The 22,106-nt window shown below is 38.9% G+C and overlaps 1 protein-coding gene across 11 annotated transcripts in view; it reads right to left on the minus strand.

Moving 5' to 3' along the window:
* LOC124132154 (innexin unc-9-like) overlaps window positions 1-22,106 on the minus strand; it is a 190,925-nt gene that overhangs the window by 12,396 nt on the left and 156,423 nt on the right. For 2 of the 11 annotated variants that reach the window (XM_046495893.2, XM_046495891.2), the window contains exon 1: window positions 2,892-3,365. The exons of 6 other annotated variants lie outside the window; for them this stretch is intronic. In XM_046495893.2, coding sequence (XP_046351849.1) covers window positions 2,892-2,899 — 8 coding nt within the window. In that variant the 5' untranslated portion in view covers window positions 2,900-3,365. 3 more of the 11 variants (XM_046495890.2, XM_046495892.2, XM_046495886.2) reach the window with 3 other exon arrangements.

Below are 22,106 nucleotides of genomic sequence, written 5' to 3' on the forward strand. Positions count from 1 at the left end.
CGTTGTGCATTGACTTTCTGCTTCAAGTCATTGTGAGTTGTGGGCGTTGCCTTTCGTTAAAATAACAAGTAATCAGAAAATGATAGATAAAAGTATTGATCTAGAAAGCAAATTACAGTATTGATATCAGAATCTGCAAGACGACGTAAGAATGCATTCGGTATGTCGCTCGGAAACATACGAGCCTTTAGCACGAAGACGTACTGTTTCAGCTGAACCTTCTTTACAAGACACACTTTTTCAACAAGTGTCTATGGCATAGTGTCTGGACATTGTACTTGCATACATTATTCAAATGTCATTAGATAAGGACAAGAATTTGGTCGACAGAACATGATTGAGTACGGTTGCACACCCGTATTAGCAATATTCCAACCATATATTGGTGGACACTGGGCTTCACTGTACCAATGTCGTGTTTATGTTCTATATATGGATGAATATAAATTGTATAGAGTGAGTTATCACCCCTTTGTCATGTTTGAGGCAAATGTATTACTGCTGAACACACACATGTTTTCAACACATAACTACATCTGCCACGCTACAGTAACTGGTAGCTATTCACAATTATATTAGAATAAGTATATTTTCATACTCTTTGGTGTCTTGCAAACTTTGAGTGTTTGGTATACGGGAAACTTGAGTTTTTTAAATATAAAACGTCAACGACTGAGAATAATAAGTCCTGATCATCCGCCGAAACTTATGCCATTTGGCGTAAAAGGCAAAACAATGTTACGGATTGGATCACTAAAAATCCCCGATGACACCATGTTGTTCGTGAAAAGAGTAAATCTGGCCAGGAAGAATTGTGATAAAATTAACTGCATACAACACGCTTAATTCAAACAAAGACTTAAGGAATGCATCCCTACAAAAAATAAACCAGGGACATGCATCAATACAAATGAAGGTTTTTTTCGAAATCAGACATTTTGATATTGTCACGCAACATATGAACAAAACCATAATTAGGTTCGTAGATAATCTCCCGTGCTTCCTACCCTTGTGCTGACAGCGCCGTGCCAGTAAGTTCCAACTCCACAAAGTTGCTGGATGGACCACCACCGGTAAATTTGTTATGATGGAAGTGACGGTGGTTCGCATGCACATGCTTGCTGTTTGCGTGAGATCTCGTGTGATTTGCTTTTCGAGCATGGTGAGAATGGCGGCTGTGATTCATCTCCGGGACAGCTATTTTTCCGTCTTTATAGAAGGAGAGTTCCGAATTAGAGTTGAGCTCCTGCAGGACTATGCCGCCGTTAATTATTGCCTCCACTTTGGCTTAATTTGCAGGACACCAATACCAATGAGAAAAATATGTTAAATCTAAACACTGTGAAAGAAAAACCAAGCACAGCTTACATCATTTGGATATGAATGAGTGTTTCAGCCAAACCTCCAAAATAGTCAATGAGAGGACAATAGGAACCCCAGTTGGTCCAGGATAATTCTAGCCTTCACACTTCCTTTAAACAATGCAATCCATGCCATACCCGTGAAAGCCACCATTTCGCTTCATATATCGGGGAGTTTGTCACACCTTAATATCGATTTTATAGAACTCCGCTATAACACTTTGATCCTAAAACAAAACAGCGAAGGGTTTTGTGTCCATGGCAATGACTGGGCCCGGATACCAACGCACCATATGTAGCTGATGTGAACAAGCTTGGCGACGTTCGTCCTTCAAAGCCTCACTTCAAACACTACAAGTACAAATGTTGAAGAAACGACGCTGACAATTGGAAACGCACCACTTCTCAATCCCTCTCGTAGTTTAATTCAGGCCTAAGATAAGTGTAAGAGCCTTTACGCTTAGCGTCTGGGTCTGGCGTGAGATGAACGAGGAATGATGAAATGTAGCGCTGCTAGAGAGTTTGGAGGCAGTCATCAGCGTTATCGGTTTCCCCAAATTGACAGCAAAATACCTCAAGCAAAACCGGACGAGAACTGACTCAAGCTACGGGATTTTGAAAAGTAGAAAATCACCTACTGAACAGTAAACCATCACAACACAACACTTTACACTTCCAAATGTCCACAGCATCACAAACTGTCAGTCGACTATAGGAACAGCTCCTATCCAAATCATGGCCCCGTTCTATTAAACACTCCCGTTAAAACACCACATCAGTCAATAGCTCCATGGCTTCGAGACAAAAGCGCTGGCTGAATATCTTCCAAGAATTCATGGCCCGGGGCTCTGATCGTTGGGAGATGGGCCCCCACAAATTGCCTTGTCCATTGAAAGTTTAATGCCTCGATACATATTGTCACCTTTGCGCATCATCGAAATAGAAATCCACGGCGAGGGACTTCAACCCGACGCGTCGGCTCCTACCAGACAAGCAGTCTGGGCTGTCCTCTGACAGGTGTGGAGTATGGCAGCAGAGATCAATAGCTCGAAATTACCTGGACCTACTTGCCAATTTTCGATTATTTCCCAGTCAAGGAGTCAAATGTTAGGCAGGGGGTAGGTTAAGCTTAATAAAAAATAGATGACTCAAACTAGATTGCAGTATCTGCACACACACATGTCGTAAAGTGAAAAGTTCAAGTACAAGAAAACAAGATATCACAACTTCCTTCCTATGAGACCTTCACTCTTCTCCGATGACACAACCATCTTGTATACATGGCTTAGGGCGTATGGAAATCTTTAGCAAATGAGCCCAGAAGAAGCTTGTTAAAGATGGAGCGACATAAGACCAAGTGGATCAGTCGGTCTCAGTCGAATCATTCACTCGCTCCCTCTAGCAGTCCATTCGTTCGATCAATACCAACAGTCATACTGATTTTGCAACGAACACGTCACACTGTTGGCGTTTTCAGAAATTCGGTAGCCACACTAAAACAACAGACACATACAATACACTAATACCTACATATACATCGTTAAGAATCCGGCTCAGCGTCCATTTTGACCGCACAAACCTCCATAACAAGCCTCTCTATGTCTTCCTACCAAGAGTTCCAGTTCCGCCGGCTGGTAAAGGAATTGTGGTAGCGAAGGCCAAACACTCTGGCGCATGTGATCGAATCGTGGTAGTCCACTGCAAGGCGCTTGGAAGGTGTGACTACAACGGTACCGAGGAACATTCGCCAGAAGGTGGGGGTTTGTAATAACAGCAATATGGTCTTGCGAGAGATGGACTCAATCAAACAGCATTCGTTATAGCGTTCTTAACAAACAGATAATTAGATCGATTTGACGGTTGGAGTAGTCGGTCCCAGTGATGGTATACGTCCCACGGGATTGGAGACTGTTGATTGAACTGTGGGTATAATTTATCAAACTTGTATTTACATGCCTAGTTCTCCTGCTTGCCGCTAGGTTTATCGAGGCTGATTACTGACAACTTATTATCATTTGTTTGATTTCAGAGTGATCATAGTGGTTTATAGATGTCATCGTCGCGTAAACGTCTTTCGAACCATGCCGTTATTATTGACAAATATTATTTAGCGTGATAACTGATATTACTCAACAGATGGCGCCTAACTTGAATTAGAAACGGACGGCAGACATCTTTTCTAACGCTAACAGTACAATCAGAGTGATCAACATACATACATGTCTTTGATAACAATGTGTAGAATATATATACACATCATACGTCGTATAAGTTATGTTTTTACGTTTTGTCTAATGGTTGTTTCCAGCATGGAAATGTTTTCGAATGTATTCATTAATTCCTATTAATGCAGAAAATCCATCTTCTTAATGCTCTGTATTGGCAGAAAACACAGAGCTGAGTTTTCATATCAATCAATACATCTTTCTTTTTCCAATTGTCTTTCCTGGTACTTATCATTTATCGATACGCCCCAATAAACATTACATTAGCGTCTCTGGAGAAGCTGTGTACACTGTTTTATTGAAATCAATACATGAAAACTCTAATCTTTGTGTAACTACGCTGGGACGTGACGAATCCCTAGTTATAAGTACCAGTGTTTTGGCAATTAATCTCCCAGTATTGACAATACGCATTCAGTTTACAATGACCGGGGCGACGTTCTGAAGCTAAATGAGTGGATCTGGAATGATTTAAAGGAACAGTTGATGATAAGATAATATTTGAAGCTTGTCAGAGACGGTGCTTGATATATAACTAATGCAATTAGGAAATAAATAGTATTTGATGTGAAACCGAAGGCTAATATATTCTATAAAACTGCACAGTGAAGACGCTTAATGTTAATCAACATTGTAGACACTATTAACCTTAATTTTCGACAGCACAATAACCTTTGTCCGCAACCATTTGGGAACATTCAATTATGAGGCAAGTAATACATTTATTACATTTCTTGACCATCCGTTTGTTGAAAAAAACTTGAAAATATACAACAGTGTATTTTCCTATATAATGTATATAATATGGTTAGAACACAAAAGTAATCGTTAACCCAGAGAAACCAATAACTGATGATAGTATGTCAATATATTGAAAAAACAAAACGGATTGGATAAATGAATAATCAGACCCTGTGAAGCGATATTTTGTTCAAGCCTTGGTATCCCAACGTGATGCGAATGAAAAGACGTTTTCAAGTTTGGTGAAACCTGCTGCCGAACGAGGTATCAAAAGCGTGGCGAATTTTGGATCTGAACCTACGACCAGCGGATGATGCAACTAGGGGATGCAAGTCTGCTGGTTAAATCACTTAAAGGCTATACATTGTCCTACGCTTTGTTGTTAATAAGCAAAACGTAAAGATGAGTGGGAGCGTTTGGTGAGTCAGTGAAGAAATGACAGGACCCATGGGAGTGAAGTTGGGATGGGCTGAATGTCGGATCACTCTCTATTGGCTAAGAACCCGTGTGTAACCATTGATTGTCATATTAATCTATCAAAACATGAGTCAGGTGACTGAATGTAATTGTACAGGATTGAGTGGGGTCATTAGGTCCATTTTTCTTAATACTCTGCCACTGCTCCGACAGTATTTCGAAGATGATATTTATGGGCAGTTATTGTTAATCGCTTTAGAGTTCAATTTTAGAAGTTAAAAACGTGTGTATGGTTCACAACAGTTAAGAGCAGATGAACACAAAGGAAGCCTTGCACAGCAGCAATTTAGAACTACCTTGCACAACAGCAATTTAGAACTACCTTGCACAACAGCAATTTAGAACTACCTTGCACAACAGCAGTTTAGAACTACCTGCACATCAGCAATTGAGAATTACCTTGCACATCAACAATTTAGAACTACCTTGCACAGCAGCAATTTAGAACTACCTTGCACAACAGCAATTTAGAACTACCCGCACAGCAGCAATTTAGAACTACCTTGCACATCAGCAATTTAGAACTCCCTTTCTCAGCAGCAATTTAGAACTACCTTGCAGTTAATCAATTTAGAACTACCTTGCACAGCAGCAATTTAGAATAACCTTGCACAGCAGCAACTGAGAACAACCTTGCACAGCAGCAACTTAGAACTACCTTGCACAGCAGCAATTTAGAACTACCTTGCATAGCAGCAATTTAAAACAACCTTGCACTGCAGCAATATAGAACTACCTTGCATAGCAGCAATTTAGAACAACCTTGCACTGCAGCAATATAGAACTACCTTGCACAGGAACAACTTAGAACTACCTTGCAGGGGAACAGGCTAGGGTATCACAGGACATCAGCTACTCAGAGCAGACAAGGGCATCAGCTACTTACTGCAGGCTAGGGCATCATAGGGCATCAGCTGCTTACAGCAGGCAAGGGCATCATAGGGCATCAGCTACTTACTGCAGGCTAGGGCATCATAGGGCATCAGCTGCTTACAGCAGGCAAGGGCATCATAGGGCATCAGCTGCTTACAGCAGGCAAGGGCATCATAGGGCATCAGCTACTTACTGCAGGCTAGGGCATCATAGGGCATCAGCTGCTTACAGCAGGCAAGGGCATCATAGGGCATCAGCTACTTACAGCAGGCAAGGACATCATAGGGCATCAGCTACTTACAACAGGCGAGGGCATCATAGGGCATCAGCTACTTACAGCAGGCAAGGTCATCATAGGGCATCAGCTACTTACAGCAGGCAAGGGCATCATAGGGCATCAGCTACTTACAGCAGGCTAGGGCATCATAGGGCATCAGCTAATTACAGCAGGCAAGGGCATCATAGGGCATCAGCTAATTACAGCGGGCAAGGGCATCATAGGGCATCAGCTACTTACAGCAGGCAAGGGCATCATAGGGCATCAGCTACTTACAGCAGGCAAGGGCATCATAGGGCATCAGCTAATTACAGCAGGCAAGGGCATCATAGGGCATCAACTAATTACAGCAGGCTAGCGCATCAGCTACTTCGAAAAGACGAGCAACGTAGCACACAGCAATGACAAAGAAAACACTTGTCTTATTTGTGACACTTGACAATAATTAGAATTGCTAAATATCAAACGAACTGTTTAATAATATTCAGTAACCAAGCTACATGTCCACATCATATGTAGAAATGGTTATCAATAAACCACAATACCCAATGCAGGGGAACGGGTGTTGATGAGTTTCAGGTGCTGAACATGATTTAAAAGTGTCTCCGTTACTTATAGCCCTGATCCACAGTGTACACACGATGGTGATAAAATGCTCTTTCTGAAGCTTTGCCCCCGCCGCGCATATCCAAATTAAACACCATAACGAATCACGTGATGTTACTTTCATACCCGTCCCTGTCAATCACGCATCTAACACCTGTTATGTACCGGAAGTGTTAATGTTCTAGGAATGAATCCGGTATTTACAGATACGTAAGCCAACAATGCCAATCAACATGAAAGAAACTGATAATTCTCAATATATAATGGGAATATTAACAGCGTCAACTAACACCCAAGGCACATTCGCCGCCTTGGAGTCTGTCAGTAGTATTGGAATAGTACACTGCGGAGAAAGGAAATGTACACGACGAACAGATCGCCGGAATTAATCCCATACATCTAACATAAGACAGCCGTAACTCCCACAGGGTTGTACATTACTTGTCAATTGCAAATGAGACAGTAATATCCAGCAATATGCATAAGCAGACCCTCGTGGGAAGAAAGTGCATCCACAAGAGTGGTTTGGGTGTAAATGGCAGATATGGGCCTGATATAAATCTATCTGTCGCTGATGCCAAGGGAGTATGATAGACAAAGGAACGATTGATTACTAATCGCCTATACATTATGTAATATGCACAATGTATGGTAAGAGGAAATGAGTTATTATATATACAATTTTAATTTCCGCATGTCGTAATATTACGTCTTAATTAGTAACAAATGTGCATACGGCAAACTGAGATTAACAGCTTGGGCGATGCCGTGCCGTCCTTGACAGGTAACGTGCAGCACGCTACACAGATGTGTGTGTGTGTGTGTGTGTGTGTGTGTGTGTGTGTGTGTGTGTGTGTGTGTGTACACTTCAATCATATGTTTTTGAAAGTGGAGGATACAGAAGATACTCGTCGGTATTCTAATCCACATCTATCTTAACGATTAGCTCAGAAATGAAATACTGTTCATGCTACACAAGCAGTTAATTACAATCGGATATCAAAGGAAGAAGTTTAGAATACGTAATAGTAAAGCATGTTAAATGGATTTCTCAATCAGTGAACTAACACCGCTTTATGTAAGTGCATGACAAAGTGAAAATCACTCCAAATGTTAGACATATTGATTTGTTTACAACCAAGACGGAATGCTGTGACGTTTTGAGATTTTACCGTCGCTTCGTCTAATAATGTGAGTTATCAGACGGTAAACATCATCCTTTCTCATGGATGTTTTGTTTGTTTGTTTGTTTTTTGTTTAACACCGCACTCAGCAATATTTCAGCTATATGACGGCGGTCTGTAACATCATGACCAGACAATCCAGTGATTGACATCATGTAAAACGAGTAGGAGATTTTGTTGTTTACATGAGATTTATATCTGAAATCCATCTTAAAGAATCTCTATTTTTAATTCATAAGGCTCTTTTCGTTTGAGGAACTTCTATATCGCTTTCTGGAGTTTTGGAACGACATTGTAAACATTATTAACCAGATGACAATCGGCTTATCTCTATTACCACAGTACGGTCTCGGAAATAGATGTATTTCCAATCTCAATTCATATCCGGAATCAGTCAGTCAACCAGGTTTTTATGTATATTTTTCACACATGTGAACTTGTAAATAAACATTGATAGAAATAATGCATTTTTCAAAATATGGGCACAGTTAACCCATGATTAACCCTATTGATAGACTCATAAACAAACAAGTCAATAAATTCTAAATTTTAGCTTCTGAACCATATTTCAAACACGTATGTACATACCACCACATGTCATCCGGTTGTTTTTCTGGCGAAAACTCGCAATACAGACCTTACGTTGTAATTTCCTCCGGTCTAAAGGCAGTGAAAGTCATAACTTAATATATGAATGTTTGTCACTGGCGTAAGTTTCGTGGCGACTGTTGTTATGGGGATGCAAACAGCTTTCTCTTACATCCGACATTAACACAACTGCATAACATAAATTATCAATGTCTAAAGAGACTGGAGGATGGTAATTATTCATATGAACATCGTTGCATGACAATTGAGAATAGGAGATAGTTGTCTCTGATAATATGAGCACGGTCGAGAATGTGAATGAATAAAAACCGTTATAACATAATTTCAATCTATTTCAAACTAATACGCTTTATTTATATCCCAGCCTATCGGATAAAGTTCAAATAAAAATAATTTTTGAAGCACATGCTCTACCCTAAATCTCAAAATATATTTGAAACAAATTAATTTTGAAATATATGATCTAATCTTTGAAAAAGGTGACTGTTATGTAAAACACCCCTCCACAACCAGGCAGCTGAATACGGCAGAATTCTGCTTTAACGAAAATGCATTTCTCCAACGTCCACTTAAGGCAGACAGTGGCAACTAGAAAACATATGTTATCCACACAATATTGCAGACATCTGATCGCAAACATCCACGTGTGTTACACAGGTACAAAGCCCACAGTATTGATTTATAATGGATGATTTGACGTCAACGGTTACCATGGAAACGGTAAAGACAGAGAGTTGATTATGAGCAGACAAGTTAATACAACGCGAATAACACTGATTGAGATCTCCAAATGGTACTATTCAGTAAAACGTTCTTGCAAAGGGGGACAACTGTTGTAAGGAAAGGATATCCTAATTTCATCAATAATCACAACATCTGCCCATGTAATACGTTTTACCTATGCGTTGACCATTTGCTTCTTGGGGGTCATCATATGAATGGAGGCTTAACTCCTGTAATATGTGATGGTAATTAATTAAATCGCCAACCTTCACCCACTGGCGTGTTGCCATAGCAACCACACATACATCCTTTGTACAACATAGAGGAACCTGTGTTGTAATCGTCTCCTGCATAGGCGGAATGCGTAATCTGCTGTGTGGGTTGACAGTAATATATCAACATGCTGTCGGAAATGTCATGTATTTCTAACATAACTAATAACTATGTAGATGTGACATTATGTCCCCGCAAGATAAATAAGCTTCAGGAATATCTCGGTTGTACCTAAAAGGCGGATTTGTGACGTCAGAGAAATATAATTTACATTAAGCAATATAAAACAGTGTACCTCGTCGATGATAAGAATCTTGTTTCATTATCGATATTTATAAAGCTTAATTTAATTGTAAGGGAAACAACCACCACCCACCCACCCACCGCCAACCGCCATCATCAGCCAAAACCCGTTTCAAGTCCCTCTTCACCCACATCTGAATTAAAAGAGACGCCTGAAATAGACACTCGTAATGTTGTTTACACTGTTAATATTAAGTAATATAAGACAGTATGCCACGTCGATGATAATTATGTTATTTCATTATCGCTATTTATAAAGCTTATTTGCACAAATATAATTGTGAGGGAGACAAAAACCACCCCTACCCAACCCCATCCATAATAACACTAGAGCAGATTTAAGTCCCTCTTTCACCAACATCTGAATTAAAAGAGATGCTAGAAATAGAAATTCGTATTGCTTTCTACACTGTTAACACGTGTTATCACTACTTATCAGTGTTTGCACCACCTACAACGTACGTACAATATGAAGACCCAGTACCTGCATAATTTCCAAATCACATATGGAGTTATAACTGGAATAGACATCTACAGTCTCTCCTAAACGGGATAGACATCAACTCATATTGGAGTACAACAAGGGTTAGCCTTCTCATCCCTCCCTGTCTTTCCTCGAATAATCACCTACAGGGATGTTTTCCAATCGATCAGCGTTAATTTCTGACTGTGTGATTATTCCATTGGTGGTGGTGGGTCTATATTCGTTATTGTACCAGAGGCGCCAGGCGATGTCAGTATGGAAATTGATCCTGTACCCCTTCCCCAAGACGCCACGGATCAGTACCGCACGCCGTGACCACAAAAATCCCGAATCTCTCATCTTGTTCGATCTATAAGGGCTATCAATTAGATCTACCCTAAACAGGAACTTGTTATCCTGCGATAACCGCTAGGTGGCGCGAATGGTGAATTATCCATAGCCGCCATATTGGAAAATCCAATAGCTTTGATGCATGAGTGAGTCTTAGCTTGTATCACTAAATAGCGGGAAGAACAAACGGAAATTATGAATTTTAGCAGGATCGAGCATAACGAGAAAAGCTTTGACATCCTTTTAGCTTCCACAGTTTTCGCACATTTAGTCAATAAGTCGGGATACTAAGCAATCTGATGAAGGAACGCGAATACTCAGTACAATCACATTATGAGCGAAACATGCACACGCACATCTTAATTATGAAATGGTATGTAATGCGATTCTGAGACTTGACAATTTGAAGATTGTGTTGGAAGGTATGAAAAAGGTAAAGGTAAAATGTTCTGCGATCTTGTGATATATTTAGAATGTTAAAATTTCGCATCTAAATTTGATTGAAATCCCATCTAAAAATATGATGTTGTATGACTCAGTGGTTGCGTTAATGAATATAAACCGATCATAACGATCCACTTAAACATAATTAAAATCTCTTTAACCAAAGATGATGATGAGGATGGTAATCGTGACTGGTGTGTGTGTGATAGTCAGAGTAAATCGATCAGTGCAGTAATTCAACATGCTTCAAGATACATTTGTATAAAACGTGAAATGTCAAATGGCTCCAAATTCCTAAATGCTGCACATTTTAGCACGTGCGCGTGGCGACGTGATTCTATTCCTTGTTAAAACAGCATAGAAAACTGCAAAATATCAATAATCTCCTTCGATTATCAGTATCCATAATGCAAGTAACGTGCCCCATCACCCAGATCAGGAGTCTCGACCAAACGTATAAAACCAGAAATTCTTTACCGAAACAAACACTCATGGAAAAATAATTCAATCATCTTTAATGATATGGATTATTTGACAGTGGGGGTTGGAAAATGTTAAAGACTTTATAGACCTCTATCTCCGATCAATGTCGTTTCTCGCGACATTTTAACTTAGACATTCTTACATCAAAGTTTAGTACTACGACATTGCGGTGCTTTTAATGAGGACAAGGAACAGAAAATATAAGTCTTTGACAATACTTTATCGATAATTTGAAAAAAAGATCTTCTTTAGTCATTCAACTGGCGAGGCTTGTGGCGAAGGAGTAAAATCTTGAACCCAAACAGTAGTGATAAACAGTCAACTCTTGTTATCTGACAATACTATTGACACTAACGCAATACTCGAGGTAGTTATAACAATGCAGTGTTTAAATATAATATGTCTGATATTGGTGTCGTGATGAGTGATACTGTACTTTGATTAATATAGTACGTAGACACATCTGGTGACGCGGTCTACTTTAGTATTTTTGAAGAGAGAAACAATGTTAAATGTATTCAAGGTACTGTTATGTGTATAAATATACGTGATATGTAGGACCGGGACAGACATACTATGAGCTTGTTTGGAGTCGGGTATTTCTCGAGTGCCTCTTTCGATTCATTTAACTTCTATAGTTAAATATCTGTATGAACTACAGATGAGATCCTAATTGTAATGAAGAAGTTGTTCATCTATATATCTTATCCTTAGTCAGTACTCCATATTCTATATGCCTCTCAGAAAAGTTGTATCTTTATCGTTGTGGCTTGCACAAGAATTATATATGGGTAGCTTTGCCATCTCTTTATCTACGGTACATTATTTTCTTTTTCACGAAATGAAAAAAATAAGATATCAATGCTTGTGCAAGAATGATATATTGTGAGCATTGGCAAAAACAATAAATAAAATGAAACACCATACGGCGATCATGTATATTCTGCACTGCAATCGACACGTGTCTGCGAGGATATATCACTTAAATACTATAAAATATTTTGTTGTCTTGAAACTTACATTATCGAGGGTAGTTTATGTCTGATTGAATGTAGATAACCTTTGTGAAAAACAACCGCCACAATCTTTCTTACCGCGAATTTAGACAGGGTCGATCACTTATCTGAGTCGTGGGACCTACTATTAATCTTGTGTCGACGGTACGCGACGTTCGATTCCAAGATGTGGTAGATAGGTTAATTAAATCTTACTTCGGACAAGATTTTTTTAAGTCCGATCTCCTGGCCTGTATTCAAAATCTACAAATCAAAGAACATTGGAATGTTCGGTCTCTATCATTGATTCCACGTTCAGAATCAATGTCTTGCACACCTATATTGTACAGTTTACACACACTTGAATCCTGGGCTGGGATATTCTTGCCCCTTGAACAAAGCCTTTATCAACCATACCGCTGATTATAACGGATCGAATACGTCATTTTCACGTCAAGCGTTTCCTTGTTTAGTCTTAATATGTACTGTGTCACATTAATAGTAACCTGCAATCCTTCTTGTAAATCTTTCGAGTAAAACACATTTTGATATATACAGGAATATATCATATGACGATCTGGTATAACAAATTAAAATGTATATTTTATATAAATTGACCGCATTTCATTTTCAGCTAGCTTTCACCATGAATGACGCCAGGTTCATGTCATTATTATCAGGCAATAGTGCGCTTTAGATTAAGGATACAAACGAGAAAAGGGTTTGGTGTGCTCATCATATTGTAGGAAAAAAGCTCAGGTACTCAAAGTTCTCTTTTCCTAAAGATGACAACCGACTGATTTAATCGGTAGTTAAGAATGTGGTGGTTTCCTAGCAACGGATTTAAATCCCGAAGCCGCTCTTTGATAGAAAATGGAACTTGTCATCTTCAAAAACACCACTGCTACTTCAGAAATAACTAATTTAACTTCAAAATATCCATGGCTAAGGTATACATTTGAACTTATGTCCCTTGTGGTATACATCAAATAGTGCAATCTGAAAGCTACCCATGAGCTCCAGTGTAAAGTAAAAACTAAAGCCCCTTTCATGGAGCTGGAAGAGATGTAATTTATAACATAATTGATTAAGTTTCTGAGCTCTATGAAATAAATGATGGTCTTAAAATTACGCTCTGCAACATTTAAAGGTTATCCTCAGTGTAACGTTTCAAGAATACTTATTCGATGGTTCGATATCAATTTTCATCGTATGCATCGTAAACCCATTCGGAGGCTGATTGGAGACGTTTTAAGTCAAGTAAATTTCGTGTCAAAAGGCTCCATTGTTGCTTCGTCTTAAATTGGAGCAATTTATAAAAAAATGACAGTTTTTCGTTATGAATTGCCTGGTGCTTTTTGATCATTACTCGAAAGCGACAGGCAATCTTTACAGTGTTAGAGGAACAAGCTAAAACCTTTGCATGTTTATCAAAAATTGAACAGACTGGATCGATAGATTTTCGATCCCGTCATCACAAACCGATGCAGTTTCCATTATAGCGAGCTAATTAAGTCGATGTGCGTCGATTTATTCCGGGCGTACGACAAGAAAAAGCCTGTTGATTTATGGAGTTTTGATTGGAGTGTCTCCAAGATTGTACAGAAAATATTCTTTACATAAACGCTTAAACGAAATGGCTTTTAGACAGCTTTTAAAACATTGTACAATTTAGAGCCTTAATAGTTACATTTGTAACTGCCCTTCTTAATCTTAATAACATATAATGACAGGTAAATTACCAAACTGTCGAGGAGGAGATATTAATTACTGAAATGGTACTAGGAATTGCAGTTATCAGGTACAATGTCAATATGTCAGAAATGACACACGAAAAGGCAATGATGACTGTCCCTCATATATATGGAACGTTTCATTTTGAAACACGCTATCAATAACCACTTCAAACATTTTCGAATTTCAAACATGCCCTTGCTTGTGTGTGTTTGATTAGAGAGGTGAAATCCGTAATGTCTATGATTGACAGGAAGGATGTGGTTGCCTGGCAACAAATGAAGTATCAACATCCGATTGGCATTGCCGGTTGTGAAATAAGGGTATGTCATCCTTATTGTAACAGTACCGCCTGCATATAAACGATAGCTGAATGTGTAGGCGACGTTGGGCTATTTGTGACTATAATCAATTTAAGGCTGAATACTGCATTGCTGAGAAATCCAATGTTGACTGAGTAAATTGATTGATCTGACTTAGAACACTTCAAAACTGAATGATATTTGTCAAGGTATAACATCGACTGTGGAGTTGATTAGTAAACATCTGGGTCATATTAGGTCTTTTTATTAGATATAGTTATTACACATTTTGTGAAAACTATTGATACATAACTAAGCACACATTTATACTATTCATATGTGTATAATTATAGTTTAGTGGTGTTTTTCGCATAACATGAATATTGAACACACAGGTGAGTGAGTAATGTTTGGTTTAATGGTTGAATATAATTTCAGTTATGTTACAGCGTGTCAGATTTATATGGGACGAAAGCCTCAGGTCTTAGACGTTTACCACTTTGATGAAATGCACACGGACGGAAATGGCGCTGACAAACCTAGAAAACATGCAACAACATTATTGTGTTGGCAGTTGATTTCTGAGGTAAACCATCAGTCCAAAAAAGAACGAAGTGGTGACGAAGATGTATCTCTGCTTCTTAAAAAACAACTGTGCACTCGGAAGTACACGAACATTAAGAGTGCATCAAGCAATTTATAACCACACAGTCTATTAAATGAATGCATGCGACTGACGTTTCCACATTGATTGATTATGCATTATAAGACCTCTTTAAGTGGTATCACCTGTTAGCTAATTGATTGTAACATATACGCTGATTTTAACGCATTGTGCTTGCCAGATTTGAATGCCAGACCGGAAGTAGGTCGGCACAGTAGATACCCCGTAGCGATATCGGGACATTACTTGATTGCACGAAAAAATAAAATATATGTCCTGCAAGTGTACATTATTGAAGTTTATATTGCATATGGTATTTCTCTCACATATTCGTATGGCGTGTGTTTCTAAGTCATACATATCAGTATATAAGCAATCACGATTCCAGATAAGGTAAGGAAGGACACAATGCTATTGATCATTGAGTGACAGTCATAACCAGGGATACGTGCATTCTGGTTTCAGTATCTGTACGTGATACAGCTAACACAATAGTCCCAATACGCTTTGTTGGTACTAAAATGTCCTTGTTGAGCTTTAATGGTCAGACAAGACAACGGGTAATCGATGGCTGTGTCTATTCCTGTCACACGTTGCGAAATACAAGTAGTAATGGTATCAACAGCATCGGACACTCACATATTACTGCTTTGGAGAAGACACAGAGATGAAATGTCACCCACACTTTAATGACATTCAACTTGGACGTGTACGATGCTGTTACGGGCCAATTTGGACGTGTCCAAACACTGTAAACATCTAACCTCGACTGCACGTATACTGTAACAACAGCCCAACCTAGACATGTACAGAAACCGGCCCGACTGTCGAATCTAGACATGTATACATACTGCAGAACAGAACAGAACTTAGAACTTAGACGTGTATAAATGTCTGTAACAACACTACAACGTTGACATGTCAAATACTGTAACACTTAAATTTAGACGTGTTCCAACACGGTAAACATGTAACCTACACCATACAAATATTGTTACAGCCCTACCTAGACTGTAACAACAGTCTAGAGAACAAACACTGTACAGACTAACATCTACTGTTCTAATACTGTAACAGACGTCGACCCTGACATGTACAAACACTGTACAGACTAACCTCTACTGTTCCAATACTGTAACAGACGTCGACCCTGACATGTACAAACTCTTTAAAGTCTAACCTCTACTGTTCTAATACTGTAACAGACGTCGACCCTGACATGTACAAACACTTTAAAGTCTAACCTCTACTGTTCTAATACTGTAACAGACGTCGACCCTGACATGTACAAACACTTTAAAGTCTAACCTCTACTGTTCCAATACTGTAACTGACGTCTACCCTGGACGTGTACAAACACTGTAAAGTCTAACCTCTACTGTTCTAATACTGTAACTGACGTCGACCCTGACATGTACAAACATTGTAAAGTCTAACCTCTACTGTTCTAATACTGTAACTGACGTCGACCCTGGACGTGTACAAACACTGTAAAGACTAACCTCTACTGTTCCAATACTGTAACAGACATCTACCCTGACATGTACAAACACTTTAAAGACTAACCTCTACTGTTCTAATACTGTAACTGACGTCGACCCTGACATATACAAACACTGTAAAGACTAACATCTACTGTTCTAATACTGTAACAGACGTCTACCCTGACATGTACAAACACTGTAAAGACTAACATCTACTGTTCTAATACTGTAACAGACGTCTACCCTGACATGTACAAACACTGTAAAGACTAACCTCTACTGTTCTAATACTGTAACAGACGTCGACCCTGGACGTGTACAAACACGGTCAAAATCTGACCTAATCTGTTCCAACACTGTAACAAGAGCTCAGCCTAGACATGTAAACTAAATCAACTACAGTCTAATCTGGGCCTAGCAAAACATACTACCATTCACCTTTCTACATCATTGATCCAAACAAACCAATTTCAAAACATATAAAACCCCATTGATCAAATAATAGATTAAATTCTTCTTGTCGCTTTACAAGAAACAATTCTGACTGGATTTCACTGTGTACATGCGCAGTACAGACGTCAACCGTACTGTCGGCAAGTGGCATGTTAGTCTCTGCTATGCAGATAATTTCTCTTTACGACACAACACAGTCGATAAATGGTTCAAAATAACATTTGCGGAAAGAACTCTTTTAAATGTCAAGACATTAAAGGGAGATAACTTGATTATGGATCTTTTCGCAAAATGTATTTGCATGTACAATTACATTATCAGGGAAAACAGTTTATATTTTAACGTTTGGGCATCAACAACCCATAACAATAGATACTGTGAATATAAAATACAGATGTTTCTACAATAGAAGGAAGATCTGCATTAGGTATGTACAGGTGTAAACACCCACGTATATTGGATATTCGAGATGAGCATTCATATCAATGCAAATTTACTGGAAACATAACACCAATGTCTCGTAGCTATTTAGTTGAAAAAACGATGAAGAGAGGTTGAATTCTACTCACTTACTCCCAATAAACTCAATAAGAATCAGATGCACAAATCAAACCAGCGTGCTCTTTCAGTGTGTACGGGATTCCATACTTACAATACTGAAATACGTTCAGACAGTTCGATAAATACGAATGCATACACAATGCCTGCGTGACGGACTTAACAGGTCGTGCTATAACCAACACCAAACGCCTGTTTGTAATAACATGTTGAGGTGCACATGCAGGTAGACAGGTGTCTGCAATGCTATTACTGGAGCGAATGTACAAACAAACGGTGCGTGTCACTGTCGTGATGCTAGCATTAATAGTTGATGCCAACGTAACATGTATATACCCGCAGGAAGACACTGAATCGCTATAACCTAATTCAACAAATGTTATGAAATATAAACAAACATTGGCGGGGTATGGTCCTCCGAGAGCAGGCCTATTTGTACAATGTGTCAGTCCTCTGAATAATTGACTTCAACAGCATGTTATAATCAACTGACGTACATATGTAAAAACACGACAGTCTCAAAGGTACAGACATACATCTATAAGGAACCCGTGATGTTTCTGTCTACATCCTACATATACTGAGGGTAAAACGTAAGGGAACATATAATAATGTTGCCTATTTTCTGTGTTACGTCAACGAAGTAAGTTTCTTGGTGTAATATTTGTATACGTTATATTCACTACATCGGCATGATAATATACTCATTTCTTTATCTCTTCTTATTTACAATTTACTTTATGATGGCGGCTTTTGAATATTTGAATCTGGGACAGACAATCCAGTGATTGTTATTATGAGTAACGATGAAAGTTGTTGGGATACCATGATACCCAGTCAACCAGGTCGCCCAGCCTGATCTCCCAGTCCCTTCAGATGCCTCGTGCTACGAGGATATGTTATAGGAACCTGTTTTAACCCAGCACTCTTACGGGAGTATATAGCAATGCGAACCAGACCAGGAACAAGTCACGAAGGAATGGTGTTGGCTCCTTTTAAATGAAAACTATAAGATAAATCTAAAAATAAAACAGAACCCCAAGTGATGTGTTCTGTAATTTTCAAACTGCCACCACAGTTCGCTAGGAATATAATTTCAAGTACACTTAGGGTGATGTAGCTATGGGCAAATAAAATTGATAAAAGTGATAAACCTTAACTTTGGTTGCCATGGCAACTGTTAATAAATAAGATTGCATTTCCGAGGATGCCATAATACGAGATATTGTAGAAAGCTGTCGATCAGACGTGCCAGTGGTAGACATTGACAACTAGCTATAGATATTTCATTAATCATTCACGTGAACCAAGCTTTAAGCAGTCACTAGGATGATGAAATTACATCACCATGGGAACGGGACGCGCTTACGCCCCGCCCGAGCGTGTAGCGTATGTCTTTGCGTAACTATTGGCATAACCATATAACAGTGCAAATCGTGTATTAACACGCACGTGTACATTATCGAGACCATGGTCTACCATTGACACTGAATGAGCGTGTACTACTACAATCACACTCGTCAGACTTTCATGCGTATTTGTCCTTATTGATTTTTTGTCAAGGAAAAATCCCCGCTTTCAAAAAAACCTTAGCAGATAAATCAAATTGGGTAAAACTGTCACGCGTGCAAAACACGTTAGGATAATTCCCGGTTGTCATGACGACACCATTTCCTGTAAAATTGTTTTTGAGTCTGTATGATAAAATGTTTTGCTTTATCAAGTTACATTGTATTGATTAATATTCCCCGGGTTTTCATTTCAGAAACATTATATTAAGGAATACGATTAGATTCAAACCATTTGCAATTTTTGTTCTAAGACAGTAATTTTATTTATTACACGCATAACGGTAATGTGAAGTAGTACTCAAGAAGTAAACATCCTGACACTAATCAATATCATATATATTTTCATCAGTATGTCTTTATACACTAGATGCTATGGCAAATAATATCCTAGGTTCTCCCACCTGTTGTGAATAAGACAGGTGCAGCCTGTTCGTATTAGTTCTTCCACGGCACCTTAGGAATTATCTTTTCAGGTGAAAACCATATGTTTTACATTTGTACATTCGCCTTCCTTCACTTGCAGCGTGGAAATAAAGTGAGAAGCACGCGCAGTAGATTGTAAACATAAAACTTTCATTTACGATATTTGATGGACATGCGAGAAAACGTGTAGATCCAGGTAACATTAAAATATGATACATCTCATGTTTTTAATCCATGCGCAATGCTAAATGAGATTTCAGCAGATCGCTATACACTACACTGACATTATTACAAATGTTTGTTTGATTGCTTGGCAAATAATGCAAATAATAACGTAATTTGATATAATTTCTATCATCAGCTTTTCTTAAAATTACAAAAATCTCGGTTTTAACAGTGACGACGTTGAACAATCGATTTTTATATATTGAATATCAAAACCATTAATTATCAAATACAATATAAGGAAAGAAACCGAATATGATTTTCAAAAGCAATTATAATCCAAAACATTGTCAAAGGGCCGTATAAATTAGATACAAAACTACAGCAATCAACCGCGTATCAAAACCATTCTGCGATCCACGACTTGAAGCCTAGATTTGTACAACGTTGTAACAACGGTCAAGAGAAAAAGAGAGTGATTTGAATAAAATCACTTGAAAGCACGACAAGACAGATCTCCAGTTAGGCACAAATTCGGGAACTGTTGCAGTATCACGGCTTAGACCTCGATAAACATTTAACAGCAATTGTGTAACCTAAATACCAACACGATCATAAGACTGACGTACTTGAGTTCTAGAATAGTCTGATCTTTGGTGATATGATCGGGAACCAATACTAAGATATCTTGTTTAGGTTTGGTTACAAGCATGGCGTCTCAAATACCAGTTTCCTCACTAAATCATTTCGTCATTATACTCGCGGTACCTGTTCTTCTTACCTCGTCAGTGAATGCATCATACTGTCCTGTAAGGTGCTGATTCCATAATGTACCCAGTAGGTACCTCAACAGGATATACTACCAGGCCTCCCAAACAATCCCCGCCACAAAGCACGCGCACAAAAACTGGCGGGAAACAAACTGAAAGATGTGTATGGGCGAAGCAGACGACTCGTCGCCGACATATTGGAATGACGCTGCTTGCCAAGATCTTGGTGGTCGACGAAGACTGGCGTGTACAATGCTTTCCTCAAACGTCGATAAGGCAGCCGTTCGATACTGCAAACAGCCCCTGTGCCGTGTATGCTTCGTACAGGCGAGTAACACTTATCGACCAAGGCTCCCGGTCCAAGAACGAAGGCGGGAGAAGGGTCTTCAGGCAAACCTGGCCTAGAATGGAGGCACTACCACGAGGAGGTCAACTTGTAAAATCTCTTTCTTCCTTTCAAATCAGAAATATTCTTGGCTGTTTGTTCATGCGAGGTTAGCATATGTTCTTGGGTATCTGAAAATCGTGTTAATCAATCCGTTATATTCACAGTTGTAAGTTCTGGTTTGCCAAACCCCTGCACATTTTGCCGCATATAGTAGGCATCCCTGAGGAACTTCCTATTTCAAAAGGCTCTGCAGGTCGTGGAAGAAATTGGCGACCTCAATGCGGAAGCTGATGATGGCCATTGACAGCGAGACAGGTTCAGCCTCCAAAACAGCAGAAATGCCTGAGTTTAGAGTAAAACATTGAGATAGAAATTCAACACTTCTTGAAAAGATGTGCTTGAGCTTGGAGAAAATCTCAACAGCTTCAAGCATAGGAAGCAGCGAATCGTGAATAAACAACTTTCCTATTTGAAAGGAGATCATCCTGGCTGCTCCATCCTTTGTTCATGTCGTATCTCATGGGAAGCTCTGTTGAAATGCACACAGTGTGCTTGCATGAAAACACAGATACAGCCACAGTGGGCTGCTCCGTCTGTATCCTATTCCCGGGAGTGTTAGGTGTGTAACACTATCATGTTAAATTACGATGCTCTGCTTTATTGAAAGGGTAATTGGGCCAGATACTAATGTTATTTCATCTTGGTTTTGAAAGGATGATGAATCGTGTATTGAAGAGTTGATCTATTTTGAGCCATTCGTTATGTGAGCCTCAATAAAAAAATCGCTGTTTTCGAGCAGTTCTATCGGTACGCCTAAGAGAGATGCTGTTTCATTTACATTCGTGTACTATTAGTTCGTTGCAATTAACGGTAAGTCATTAATCTTCCGGTAGAAACAATTATAAATGTATGTGGGTGATATAAATAGATATACTTGACGTCGTGCTACTTTTCAAATTCTACAAAATACCAAACATCAGATACTTTGTCACTTTGTGTTTTTGACAAGTGCATGAGTAGTCAGTATAGCCTAGAGGTTTATGTGTTAGGGACCGACAATTTAATATTCTTGGGGTGGGATGCAGGGATTTTGTCTGGAGATTAGATTTGTTTTAAGAAAATAAAAAAAATAGAACTATGAGCACGAATTTCTATTAAGAAAAACACCTTGCAACAATGTAACATTTGTAGAAGACAATTTATTTT

Source organism: Haliotis rufescens, unplaced genomic scaffold, assembly GCF_023055435.1.
Source record: "Haliotis rufescens isolate VD_foot unplaced genomic scaffold, xgHalRufe1.0.p SCAF_4, whole genome shotgun sequence".
Lineage (NCBI taxonomy): Eukaryota > Metazoa > Mollusca > Gastropoda > Lepetellida > Haliotidae > Haliotis > Haliotis rufescens.